The 13,677-nt window shown below is 45.6% G+C and overlaps 2 protein-coding genes across 5 annotated transcripts in view; both read right to left on the bottom strand.

Annotated features, from left to right (window-relative positions):
- Positions 1-287: 287 nt before the first annotated feature.
- SFN (stratifin) lies at positions 288-1,825 on the bottom strand. Its single transcript, XM_063140492.1, has one exon. The coding sequence runs from the start codon at positions 1,736-1,738 to the stop codon at positions 998-1,000; it is 741 nt and encodes a 246-aa protein (XP_062996562.1). The 5' UTR covers positions 1,739-1,825; the 3' UTR covers positions 288-997.
- ZDHHC18 (zinc finger DHHC-type palmitoyltransferase 18) overlaps positions 1,790-13,677 on the bottom strand; it is a 50,516-nt gene continuing 38,628 nt past the window's right edge. For 2 of the 4 annotated variants that reach the window (XM_063140482.1, XM_063140477.1), the window contains exon 9: positions 1,960-2,470. In XM_063140482.1, coding sequence (XP_062996552.1) covers positions 2,339-2,470 — 132 coding nt within the window. In that variant the 3' untranslated portion in view covers positions 1,960-2,338. Of the gene's footprint in view, positions 1,871-1,959; positions 2,471-13,677 lie in introns of those variants that run through there. The other 2 variants (XR_010026090.1, XM_063140478.1) reach the window with 2 other exon arrangements.

The raw sequence follows: 13,677 nt of genomic DNA, 5'->3' as shown, positions 1-13,677 counted from the left end.
AAGTTGCACCGCTCTTGCTTTAGGTGTAACCTTTCTCCCCACCCCTCACTGAAGCTCTCAGGAGCGCCTCAGATTTCAGACGCGCCAGAGAGAAGCTGTCTAGCGTGCATCAACCTGCTCTCTGTACGCTTTGCTTAGACTTGTGAGTTTTCGGGATCTCCGGTTCCCATCCTACGGCACGCCAGCAAACAGGTTCTGGATGCCACATTTCCACCCCGCCCCACCCCATTCCTCCTGCCCTGGGAGGCAAAAACGAAATCGAAAAACTAAAGACCAGAACTACGAAAGGCAGGCGTAGAAGGGAACTTTTATTGGGAAAGAATACGGCAGCAAACCAACTCAGTAACACAGTAACAAAGAGGCCCTCGTGAGATTGCTATTCTTAACCCACTCAGAAGAGCTGCCCACCCCAGCCGCCCCACAAAGTACCCACCACCGCCATCTTCTTACAACAACAGGATGCTAAGGGTGAGAAAACCCTGCAGAATTGGAACCAAAGGTGACCGCTCTTGTTTTAACTCGGCTCAGCTCCTATTTTGGTACCGTTGCCATGCCAAACGACATCTAGCTTCTCAGGTTGTTGGTTATGTTTTAATTTTTGTAAACAGTTAAACACTGAAACAATATATCTATATCTATATAATATATATCTCAGTCCTCTGTGACAAGTCAGGACGAGCCTTGTGTTAACCGAGTGCTGCACCAGACCCAAGAGTTTATACAAAGCAAGGCGCTCCAGGCTGCAGTAGGGGTCACACACCAAGAAGAACAGGGGCCAAGGGGGGACAGAGGTAACCCCAAAGCTGCCACGCGAGGAGGGTCGGATAAACGTTCGAGTCCCGTGCATATGAATCAGTCCCTTTTTTGCTGTCTAAATCCCAGCCGGAACTTTCAGGAGCTGGGGACACATCTTATAAAAATAGGGTGGCTTGGGAAAGGGAGGAAAAAAGAGAGAGATTGAGACGGGGAGTTACCGTCGTTCTGCGATCTAAAAAGTTCAGTTCTTGGGCTCTTCGGCAGCCTCTCCCCCTTCTTCTCCTGAGCATTCTGCGGTCCATAATGTGAGGTTGTCTCTGAGAAGCTGCATGATGAGGGTGCTGTCTTTGTAGGAGTCTTCGCTGAGCGTGTGGAGGTCCCCCATGGCTTCATCGAAGGTGGTCTTGGCCAGCTTGATGGCTTCTTCTGGGGCGTTGGCGATCTCATAGTGGAAGACCGAGAAGTTGAGGGCCAGGCCCAAGCGGATGGGGTTTGTGGGCTGCATCTCCTTCTTGCTGATGTCCATTGCTTCTTGGTAGGCTTTCCGGGCGTTGTCAATGATCTGCTTGCGGTCATCGCCAGTGGCAACTTCGGCCAGGTAGCGGAAATAGTCGCCTTTCATCTTCAAGTAGAAAACCTTGCTCTCTGCATCACTGGCTTTCTGGATGAGATGCTTATCCAGCAGACCCAGGACAACGTTGCAAACACCCTTCAGCTCCTTCTCAATCTTCTCCCGGTATTCACTGACAAGCTGAGTTTTGTCGTCTCCTTCCTCGGTCTTGTGTTCGATGCTGGAGACGACCCTCCAGGCGGACCTCTGACAGCCGACCACATTCTTGTAGGCGACGGAGAGGAGGTTGCGTTCCTCGTTTGAGAGCTCTGCTCCATCTTCCACCACGGCCTTCATGAAGTCCGCCATGTCCTCGTAACGCTCGGCCTGTTCGGCCAGCTTGGCTTTCTGCACTTGGTGGTTCCTGGCCATCGTGGGGGCTGTGGAAGGGAACGCTGGGCGAGGAGGCCGGCTTTTGAGAGGGATCAGGCAGCTGCTTGGAGAGCCGTCAGAGTCTCTGCTGAGTTCAGCCGCTGGGATCGGCTTTTGGCTTGGCGTCTCAGCCTGGAGCAAGAACAAGGCGTGGTGAAGAAGCTCTCAATGAACCCTTCCCCCACTTCCGTTCGTGCAGCCGCTCCTTAAAAGGAAAGCTGCCGTGATTCACCTTGGAGCAAGAGAGTGAATGAATGCGTACCTGCTAAGGATGAGGAAATGCAGCCCGTTCCGAGACCTCTTGGGCAAGAGACCGCTTGTCCTAGCGAAGGCTTTAGTAGAAAAAGAAAAGATGGAGCCACAGGGTAGGAGCTCAAATAAAGCATTTTGGTTTCCCTCCAGGGGGCAGTGCACCAACCCTAAGCCGACCCCAATGTTGGCCCTGTTCTGATCTTCAACTCCCATCATCACAGTCAATGGTCAGGAATGCTGGGGCTTGTAGTCCAGCACATCTGGAGGACACCAGCCTTGGGGAAGGCTGTAATATACCTTTCGATCTTCCTCATTTTCTAACCTCCATTTGCCGTAGTTCGATGAACCTCAGACTTTGTGAAATGTCGCCCCGCCTTGTGAACTTGTGTCCGGGTTATATGGCCAGCGGAATCGAGCGGTCAGGCTTTTCCTGGAATGCACCACTGCAGAGTGGAGGGGTGGCACGTTTGAATGCTTTGCCTTTTAAAAAGAAAATAATTAAAACCCTGCACATAGTAAACTAGCATGTCAGGGAGAAAGGTTCAGCTGGGAATTTGGCCTGACATCTTGGTTTTGCATATCCGGGGGCGGGGGGTAGTTTGGAGGGTGGGGAGAGAAGGTATTCAAATTTGGGGAGGGAGGAACCATGTACAGACTGAAGTGGTACCTCCCCAGGAAAGGCTTTATCACTTGATTAACAGCACAGCCCCATACATGTCTACTTCGAAGTAAGGCTCACTGAGTTCAATGGGGCTTACTCCTAGATAAGGACTGCAGCCTTAATTGGATCCTTACCCTTCCTCCTGGGTTATTATCCAGATTAGCGCCAGTAGTGTCAGTAAATGTGTGGAGATCTCCGTGACACTGCTAAAGCAAACAGAAAAAGAACCCTAAAAGAAAACCTAAAATGTGTATTGCCAATGGGGACTCATATGTGATAGGTTTTAAATCAGGTTATGGGATAGTGTGTGTGTGTGTGTGTGTTCTGTTTATGTTTCCAGCTAAACTGTTTTTATTTTATGCAGAATACTGGACTTTTAAGGATTTCACCCTTTTTAAACTGCCCAGAGAGTACTGGGCAACATACAAATGGAATGAATAAAATGAAATGAAATCCCACCACCATTTCTCAGAAAACGTGAGTCAAGGCAAATGGATATTAAAATACAGTAAAATACTGATCCCCTTCTCTTCATCCCACAAATAGGGCTGGATGTTAGAGCCAAAATCCAGGCTCTTGCAGCCCAGGGAAACACCTAATGACCACCTAGGGGGCAGCAAGTGATGGGGGAAGCAGAAGCAAATTCTATTTTATCCCTGTAGTCATGACGGTCCTCTGATTTAAGTGAGTTTAAAATGCAAAACTGCAGATGCTTAAAGTATTTTTGTTTTAAAAGGATTGTCAGATATATCGGGAATGTAGAAGCAGTTGTAAAGCATAGAATGGTGGCTGGGCAGGGGGGACACAGAAATTATTTTTTACAGTATTTATATACCGCTCCCCATTCAAAATTTCAGAGCGGCGGACAGAATAAAAATACATTAAAAGTACATTTTAAAAGAAACAAAGTGCAAAATAAACCACAGCTGGTCATTAAGAGAAGGCTTCCTGGAACAACAATGTTTTCAGGAGGTGCTGGAAGGAATACAAAGCTGGCATCTGCCTGACCTCCAGAGGCAGGGTATTCCCTAGGAGGGGGGCCACCACACTGAAGGCTCTTCCCCTGGTGGACTCCAATCGCACAATAGGTCTATGACCTCAGTGACCAGGCAGGTTGATAGAAATGTTGGTTGTGAGTCTTTTGACTGAACTAATACAGATGGTCATTTAAAGATACTCCCCATAAGACCATCAAATCCAGGGTCCAATATGGCGTAGTGGCTAAAGTGTTGGACTGGGAGTCGGGAGATCTGGGTTCTAGTCCCCACTCGGCCATAGAAACCCACTGGGTGACTTTGGGCCAGTCACGGACCCAACCTACTTCACAGGGTTGTTGTTGTGAGGATAAAATGGAGAGACGGATTATGTACACCAGCTTGGGTTCCTTGGAGGAAAAAAAAAAGCGGGATATAAATGCAAGAATAAAAATAAATAAATAAGTATTACCCAGTTGCACCTCTGATCTCTGTTGCCCCTGCCCTGGCCTGTGCAGTTGTTCCTGACATTGAATCAACAGACAGCAGTGAAAATCTACTTCTTCCCAGAAGAAGGGTCCCAGAGAACAGCAGAGGTTTGCTGGGTCAGACCAAAAGGCCAACTAGTCTAGTTTCTGATGGTGGACAGCCAAATGCTTCTGGAATCTACAGTCAGGGGGCTGGAGGCAATAGACCTACCCTGTTGTCTGTCCCTGGTATCTGGCACTAAAAGGTACACTGCCCCTGAACATGAAGGTTTCACTTAACCGTCGTGGCTAGTAGTCATTGATGGGCTTTTTAAAATTTATTTGTTACACTTCTAATCCACTTAATAACGAATGTTTAGACAAATTCACAGAGGGCAATTCTAGCAATGGCTATTAATAGATATGCTTGTGGAGTTAGTTGGGTTTCCATTTTTAAGCAAACTGACCTGATTCCCATTTCCAGGCCTAACACGCACGTCAGAATGGAGTCATCTTTTGGCTTTCACACTTTTCCAAAGTTTGTGATACAGTTCTCAGACAGAAAAATGTACCAAAATGTATATAAAATGTGTATTTTTGGTTAAAACGCATGCAGATGTGCTCCCCCTCATTGTGGAACGCCCTCCCCAAGGCAAAGGCCCTTTTTCTCCCAGGGATTTTAAAGGCCAAGTTTTTAGATCTTACAGCTTTTCTTAGATATGTCTCTGCATGTATATATTCCCATGCTATCTGTCATTTGTACTGTATTTTATTCTTTTAACTATTTGTTTTGTATGTTATCCTTTTGACTTTGTAATCCGCTGAGTGAACATTTGTTATTAGGCAATTTTTTTTAAAAAAACACTACTTGGGATAAAATGCATACAAAAATGCATGTCTCAGAAAAAATGCAAACGAAAATGCATGTCTCAGGATAAAATGCATACAAAAATGCATGTCTCAGGATAAAATGCATACAAATCTGCACATGCAATGGAACACAATAAGATCGTCAGTTAGAGGCAGCAGGAATTGTGTGGACTCAAGAGCACTGCGCTTGTTAGCAAGTGTCTGCCTTTAAAAAAAGCTTCCAAAATGCATTTCCCACACCTAACAATTACTTTACTGTTTGACTGGGAGAATCGGACTTGTCTTTTGAGAGATGTGTATGTGTAAGTGTGCACATCTGTTCACACTTGACGATTGCAGTCTTACGTGATGATTTACATATGTGAAACGGCCACAATAGAAAAACATCACAGACAAGCCCTTCCATTTCCTCTTCTTCTTCTTTTGGCAATTCTCCTCTTTCTCCCTCTCGCCTGCCCACTCCCAGATTCAAATAGAATTCCAAGATCAACCAGTAACTTCCCACCTGGATTTTTCTTTTCTTTTTTACGCACACACATGCACACTCCCTACAAAGAGGCTTTAAGAAACATTTCCAGTACATTCTCGTCTGTTCTTCACTATTCTCCGCATCAGCCCGTGTGGAGCTATCAAAACGTTTCTCTCTCTCAAAACTAAACCTGTTCCCGCTTGTCAAGGGAAGACTTTTCCTTTCTTCTGACACTGCCAAAAAGAAGAGAGGGCGTGGGCTGGAGAAGGAGGCCAGCTCGATGACAAATTCCTTGCACTGCAGAGCGCTTTGGGGGCCTTGGGTGATACATCCCAGGTTAGCCATGGGATGAGACAGGCGGGGCTGATAAGTCAGCCGCTCCAGTTAGAGAGTGATTGTTCCATCGGGGGTGACTCATGGCCAATCTATGCAAGTGATGTGTGAGCAAAACTCCTTCATCGTGGCTTAATCCAATGACACAGACCGGCACTTGGAGACGTTCTTTTCAACCCGAGACAGGGTGGGAGCAGGCGACGCCTACGGCGGTGGAAAAGAAGAAGCCAGGAGTACCAAAGCATGCCTGGACACCTTCAAGGACCTTTCCAGAACTGTAGCAGGGATGTTTCATTGAATACAACCACAGAAGCAGAAGGGGCTTGCCGGCTATCTAGCACATCCCTTGATGCAAGAATGTGCTGTTAGCAATCCTAACAGAGGGCTGTCTAATTTCTGCTTGAAGACCTCCGGCAAGAGAGAGCTCACCACCTTAATTGGTTCCATTGTTGAACTGCTCTGGAAATGTCTCATAATGACCAACTAGAATCTACACTCCTGTAACAGAAGCCCATCTGATCAGGTCCTGCCTTCCATAACAGCCCTTCAGGTATTTCAAGAGCAATGTATTCTTGAGGGCCACTCCATTCTCCAGACCAAGATCTAGCATCTAGACATTGCCAGAAATGGATTTGCAATAGATTTAGGACAGACATGGGTCCTTCTTCGCACAGCACAGGATTAATCGCTGGAACTCACTGCCACAAGATGTGGTGATGACCACTGGCTTAGATGGCTTTAAAAGGGGATTGGACAAATTTATGGAGGATGCCTGTTGGGCATGATGGGGAACAATAGCAAAAGAGGGCTATTGCCCCCAAGTCCTTCTATTGCCCCCAGGGGGCATCTGGCTGGCCACTACATGATGGATTAGATGGACCTTTGTTCTAGTCAAGCAGGACTCTTATGTTCCTAATGTTCAGATTAATTGACACCCCGACACATACAAGTGTTCACTATAGTTAAATTCCCATAATGTCCTACTAAAATCTTCCACAGTTGTGGAGTATTCGTTCTCTGTTTCCCTTGCAGTTGCTTGTACTTTTCAGGCTTGTCTTTTCAGCATATGGCAGAAACATGGGTTGCCTCTTCAGCATGTGATGGAAACTAAGCCTCTGGCCCTTCAGCAGTTTCCTCCATTGGTTTCACTGTGGCCTTGGAGAGCACCTGAAAATGTACCAAGGACAACTGATGGTCCCTGGATCACAGTTTAAGAATCACTGCTCTCAAGTAGATAATGTTGTTCCTGCAATGTGTTATATGTGAGGCTGCTTTTGAAGACCTCTTGGGAACTTCACCTAGTTCAAAATACAACTGCTAGGCTACTAAATGGGATTAGCCATAGGGAGTGTATCTTACAGGCATGCAAAAAGCTTCACTGGCTGCTGGTCCATTTCTGGGCAGAATTTAAAGTGTGGATAGTTCACTATTAAGTCCTAAAACGCGTGGGACCTTCTCTTGTGAATCTGCTTGAATCTTACCTCCAATTGGAGGCCTTTCTCCTGAACCCCCTCACCATGACATGAGGTGGGTGGCGACTGAAGGAGAGGGTCTTCTTGGTCGTGGCACCCTGTCTATGGAATGTTTTCTCCAAAGAAACTTGCCTGGTGCCAACTCTGATGTCATTTCATTACCAGGCAAAATCTTCTTTCCTCGGGCATTCCAAAATGTGGTGTAAAGATCATTTTAATAGTGATGTTATATCTGTTCCGCCAAATTGTATTGATTTCTGCGACCACTGCTTGTGTTTGTTTTGTGTTTTAAGATTCCGGTTTACACAAACAGGAACTGTGACAAAATGTTGCAGTGGGGAGTGCTCCTTTTTCAGGGTTTCAGTTCGCCGGCTGTGCTCTTTTCCAGCACACTCCATTACATCCCCCTTCCCCTGCATTTTGTGACCACTGAGCACAATCAGTCTTCATTGGGCTGTGCTTGTTTTCTGCTCTCTTAATTTCTTCTTTTCTATATTTCTGCACTTTGTGGTTCACCCCTGCACATGCTGATGCTTCACTTGTGTGTCTCACTAGCCCCCCCTTTTTTGTCAGCACCCACCAGTGGTCTTTGCTATTACAGTTGCTATTAATGTTGTTTGATTCTTTTAATAGGTACACAGGCCTGAGAGTTTTGTACTGAAGGGTGGCATAGAAATTTACCATATAGAGAAATATTGGGCACGTGGACAACCAGTTGTCCTCCAGTTTGTTTGTTTTTGAACTGCAACTCCCATCACCCCAACCAGTATAGTCAATGTTTGGGGATGATAGGAATTGTAATCCAACAAATCTGGAGGGTACTAAGTTGGGGGAAGCTGCACTAAGATATATAGTATGTTCTTTTCCTTGTAGTTTTTGTGCACAAGGTACTTTTGACTCTGCATGCGGTGCGCGCGCACACACAAATTTCATGCGCTTGGATTCAAAGTTGGGGAGAAATAGGGACCCCCAGGACCTAGTGCTAGTCCAGGGCCCATCATAGCCTTGATCTGGACTCTCTATCAAGCAGCTTCATTTAGGCCCCATTCAGATGACACCTTAAACCATGGCTTTAACCATGGTGAATAAAGCAAAAGGCCTTATTCACTGTGGTTAAAGGTATGGAATAGTCTGCTGGAGGAGACTCATCAGCTTGACAGTCTTTTAGCGTTCAAGAAAGCTATCAAGACTGTTCTCTTCCAGCAGGCCTATCCAGGGAAATTTTAGGATATTTTTATTATGTTTTTAGGATGTTTTTAAACAGTGTATGCCACGTTCTTAATCAGTATTTTGTGTATTTTGTTTGTTGTTGTTCGTCTTGATCCAATCAGAGAGGTGGGTAAGAAATAAAGTTGTTGTTGTTGTTGTTGTTGTTGTTGTTGTTATTATTATTATTATTATTATTATTATTATTATGGTTTAAGGTGTCTTCTGAACATAGATTGGCTTTCTAGCTTAACCACCATGGTTAAAGCAGTGGTTTAAGGTGTCTTCTGAACAGGCCTCTATGGTTCTGCAAGTTCCAGACTTTTTTCCCTCAAAGAAGTTGTTCTGTTTTAAGGCTAAGGCATTTCCCCTAGCACTCAAATCACAACAAATCAGAGTTGCTGCGGGGAAATATGCATTCTTTCCCCAGCTAGCAAAACCACTGGGACTCGGAACGGTGTGTGAAAAATGGTTGCACAACTTATCACCGGCACAACAACTTTGATTTCTTGATTGTACAATTGCCTTTTTATAGAGGAAGTGGCACAGAAATGTTACAACAAGGAATGTCACAGGAAAACAAATTAAGTATTTGGGACTCAAACAGCTGCCAGATTCTGCACTAAGATAGGAGTTTGAGCTACAGTTGCCACCTCTTCACATTCCTGTAGGTTCTCAAGGGAGTGTCTTGTATCTCATTGCAGAATCGCAGTACACTTAATTATACGCTTGCGTAGCACTTTTTAATGACAAAATAGAGCTTCGGCTGCCATTAGCAATGGCACTGTATTATGCATCGAACATTCCCCCCTTCAAAGTTCTTGGAAAGTGAAATTAGATATTGGGTGATCCTCTGTCTGCGCAGTCACATCGCTGTGCAAACAAGGGCCCCCAAAGCCAGCTGCTTGGCAAACATATTCACAAAAGGTCTTAAATGTTAAACCCCTCCTAACTCACTGACTGCTGTGAATGAGGAAGCCAACTGCTTTGCAGGACTCCAAAGGTCTTTCGGTTTACCCTTTACTCTTGGACCGCAGTGGGGAAACCTCTTTCAGACCTAGGGCCAAATTCATGTTATGGAGAAGCTTTCAGGGGCTGCATTGCAGTGGTGGGCGGGGCCAAAAGCAAAATGGGCAAGGCCAAAAATGCAAACATGCTTTAGCTGAAAACACTTCTTGCCAATAACTAAGCAGAGGAGGCATTTCAACGTTTTAGAATGGGGTGGGGAAGGGGGAATTGCAAAAGTCAAGAAACCACCAATCGATAGATGGTTGGGGGAAAGAGGGCTTAGCCCAAAGGGCCGGATTGGGACCCCAGGCTGGTAGAATTTGGCCCCTGGGGGTTCAAAGGAGGTCCTCCGCGCCTGTCCTTGATGGAATAGTAATTGCTGTGACCTACATGACCAGTTCACCAGCTATTACTCAGGCCTTAGCTAAACCTACCTAAAAGTCCGGGGAAGAGGAGGGGAGACCTCACATTGGAATTAACGCAAGATGTCACCCCCGTTTACACGTAAGGTGCAGTGACCTCAGGAAGAGAGGCATTGCGCCCACCATTTTTAAAATCATTTTTAAAGGAGACGGAGCGCACAAACGCTCATGCGCAAAGGTAAGTTTTTTTTTAAAAAAAAATTAACTACTTTCCCCGCTCCCCCCACCCTGCCCCCAATGGGTGCAGTGCTCCTGAGGAGCGCTGCGCCCCATGCGTGGAGCTGGGTAAACCCAAGGAAATGGACCACACGCTCTGTGGTCTTGGGCTCAGCCCAAGATTGCGGAAAAAGCAGGCCCAGAGTGTAGGGTTGTATCCTGGGGTAAGGGAGGGATGATCCCTCCCTGATCCCGGGATCCCCTGTGCATCATCTGGACGCACAGGGATGATCCCGGGGTTCACCCCGGGATATAGCTTGGTCTAGCTAAGGCCTCAGTGAGCATCATCACTCTCTTGGGATCGATTCTCTGGACTGTTTTACGTAGGAATTGTCCCTCATTCTTATCTAAAACCCTCTTTTCCCAAGTACGTTTTTTCTGGGTAGTGTAATTTCCATTTGGTTTCTTGCTGTTGCTGCTGCTAAGAAGTACAATTCCTGGGGGGGGGGGTGCAATAGAGCAGAACAGCCTTCCCCAACATGTGCCCTCAGTATTTATTTTATTACATTTATATACCGCCCCGTAGCTGAAGCTCTCTGGGCAGTTTACATATGCATTGGACTATACTAGGGTGACCATATTTGGGAAACCAAAAAAGAGGACACCTAGTGTGTGTGGGGGGGAAGCAGCTTTCTGAGTCCTGCAGAAAGTACGTTATTCCCCCGCCACCTTAAAGAACCCAATTGGAGTGGAGGAGGGGAAAGGATTTCATTCTGCACCACCACCATCCACTCCAATTGGGGCCTTTTCTATAATGTCCACAAATGACCCACTTTCCCCTTTAAGACCTCAATTGGAGCTCAGGGTGGGGGAATGATGTGCCTCAAGAAAGCATGTCATTCCCTCCTGCCATGCTAATGGCAGCCTTAAAGGGGAAGGTGTGTCATTCCAGGACATTATTGAAAATTATAGAAAATCCCCCGACACCATGGAAAGAACAAAAAACAGGACAAATCCGGGGAAATCCTGACAGTTGGTCACCCTAGACTATACTTCCCATCACTCCTGCACAACATGGCCAATAGTCAAGCTGGCCAGGGATGATGGGAGGTCCAGTCCCAAGATATCTGGAGTGCACCAGGTTGAAGAAGAGTGCAATATCAGGTGTGCATGCACATGGCCTCACCAGCACTGATATACCGTTACGAGGTAGGTGGAGTCACCCAGGTTGTGGGTTGCCATCCCCAGAGAGGGCTGCCTGCTACCTTCTTTACAGACACTTTGGCACCACTGGGTAAAGATGTTTTTATTCTCACCGGCCTTTTAAAATATGTGGTTTTAAAATCACATTTAAAGGTAATCTGCTGTTTACCTTTCCTATATTTTTAGCTGTGTTAAGAAACTTGATTACACCTCTCCATTGACATTTTTCAATGCTGCAATTTGGTTATTTTACAATATTGTACTCTAATATTGTTCTTTGCTATTTTATGTTTGTGAGCTGCTCAGGGAACAGTGCTATTTGGTGGTCTAAATAAAGAATTGAAACTGGGCGAGAACTCTCGGAAAACAGACAAGGGTTTTCTGAATCCTTGCCAAAAAAAAAAAAAAAAAAGCTTATAGTTGCTGAGCTAATTCCAAATTGAGCAGAGGAGTCTGCATAGCTGTCACTGGTTTGCATAGCTGTGACTAGCATTCCAGTCACTGGCATACCTGTTGGCATCAAGCAATTATCACAGCACGTTTAATTAAACTATGGAATTCACTACCACAAGATGTAGTGATGGCCACCAATTTGGATGTCTTACCACAAGTCCATCTCAGCATCATCCTTTCAACAGTGACCAACCTGTTGCAACTAGAAAGAGTAGTGCCAACTCTGTACCTGGAGGTTCTGTCTTATGGTTATCAGCCATGTCCACATCAGAGAACACTTAAGCATCTGTAGAGCTCTTTCAAGCATTGAAAGACGGTGTAAGGTCAACAAAAAATATTATTACACCTATTGAAGGCAAGAGCTGAGGCTAAGGTGTAGGGTGCCCATGTGTCCTCTTTTACACAGGGCATTCCATTATTTGAAGGACTTCCAGAGGACTATCCTTCATTTGAAGGCCTGTCCTGTACAATTCTGGATAAAAGAAGAAAAAAATCCATAAGGACGGTTGACCATCAACAGCACCTGAGCAGCACACTGACAGGTCATCTGGTTTCACTCTTTCAACTATGGCAAGACGGACTGCATTCCTCTTTAAATTCTAATAATTCTAATGTGCATCTGTATATATGAATTTGCTCATGCACTTCGGTGTCCTTTTTTCATGAGTTAGTTTTGGCGATTCGTAAGTGACTTGGCTACAATTTCTTTTTCCTGCAAGCTCAGCTATAACCATCTACTGAAGCTATGGCTAAGGGAAGATCCGAACTCCTCCTAGCCCTAAAGGCAGAGTAGCAACGTAGATTCTCTTTCTGCTCCACAACCCATTCAGGGTAATGCTGACAAGCCATAATGATGGCAGTGACCTAACTGCAGTTCTTTCTCTTTTTTTATGAGCTTGGTTTCCCTCACTGTAGAGCTGAAAGGATGCCACAGATCTGAGATCTGGCTGATGTCTTATTACTACCTCAGAACCCACCTTTCCCACAAAACATACGCTTCAAGCCACCAAACACAACAAAGTTTGAATTAATAATAGAACTGCCTTTGCTCACATACTGCCCTTCTTATCTTTGCCTTTCCCACCCATCCCAACCAGCCTTTAAACTGTGTGCAGTTTTTGGCTTATGCTGTAAGGGTACAGCACACAGCAATGAATTAATTAATAAGGGAAGGCTCAAACTCCAATTCAGCAAGGCTCAGTAAGGCGTGACGGGATGTAAAACATCTGGGCGGCAACTTTGCACCTCTGTTCTACACACTGTTGTTATAAAGAGGAGGGGTGCCCCATTTCATCAAATTTCAGGCTGCATTCACTCTCCACTAAGAAAAACCAATGTGCTGCACCAAGGTCACCCAAACTTCTCTCTCAAAAAAGAAAAAAAAAGCCAGGTCTTGCTCCAGTATAGTGAAATCGTTTCCAGATGTTGTGTGTCGAGAAATCCCTTTCCAGATTGCCTCATTGTCCAAGAGCTTCTGCACATTGTAGAGGATTCTTTGAGGTATGTTCTAGGTTACTCTTAACTGACATGGGGCACAGTCTCTGCTCCACTTAGAAACATAGGAAGCTGCCTTCTACTGGGTCAGACCGTTGGTCCATCTAACTCAGTATTGCCTACACTAAGTGGCAGCAGCTCTCTGGGGTTTCAGAGAGAGGTCATTCCTGGCATTACCTGGAGATGACAAAGATTAAACCTAGGATGTTCTGCATGCAAAAGTCCCACTTGAACAGAGTGGGAGACCTAGAACCACACTTGGAATCAGCATCTAACAGCCTTCCTCAACCTGGCACCTTCCAGTTGCTTTGGACTATGACTCCTATCAGCCCAAGCCAGCATGGTCAATGGTCAGAAATGCTGGGGGCTGGAAGGTACCGGATTGAGAAAGTTTGCATACAACATCCTGATGCAGCTTCCAGAGTTGCTATTTTAATTTTCCACAGTGCTCTCGATTACTCATTACTAAACTGTGGCACAGTGACAAATTTAAATTGCA

Source organism: Elgaria multicarinata, chromosome 13 (genome assembly GCF_023053635.1).
Source record: "Elgaria multicarinata webbii isolate HBS135686 ecotype San Diego chromosome 13, rElgMul1.1.pri, whole genome shotgun sequence".
NCBI classification, from domain to species: Eukaryota; Metazoa; Chordata; class Lepidosauria; order Squamata; family Anguidae; genus Elgaria; species Elgaria multicarinata.
This window is presented reverse-complemented; position numbering and strand designations above follow the sequence as displayed.

Excerpts from the sequence above, each read along its gene's own strand:
- SFN (XM_063140492.1), bottom strand. The coding sequence starts at position 1,738 with ATGGCCAGGAACCACCAAGTGCAGAAAGCCAAGCTGGCCGAACAGGCC.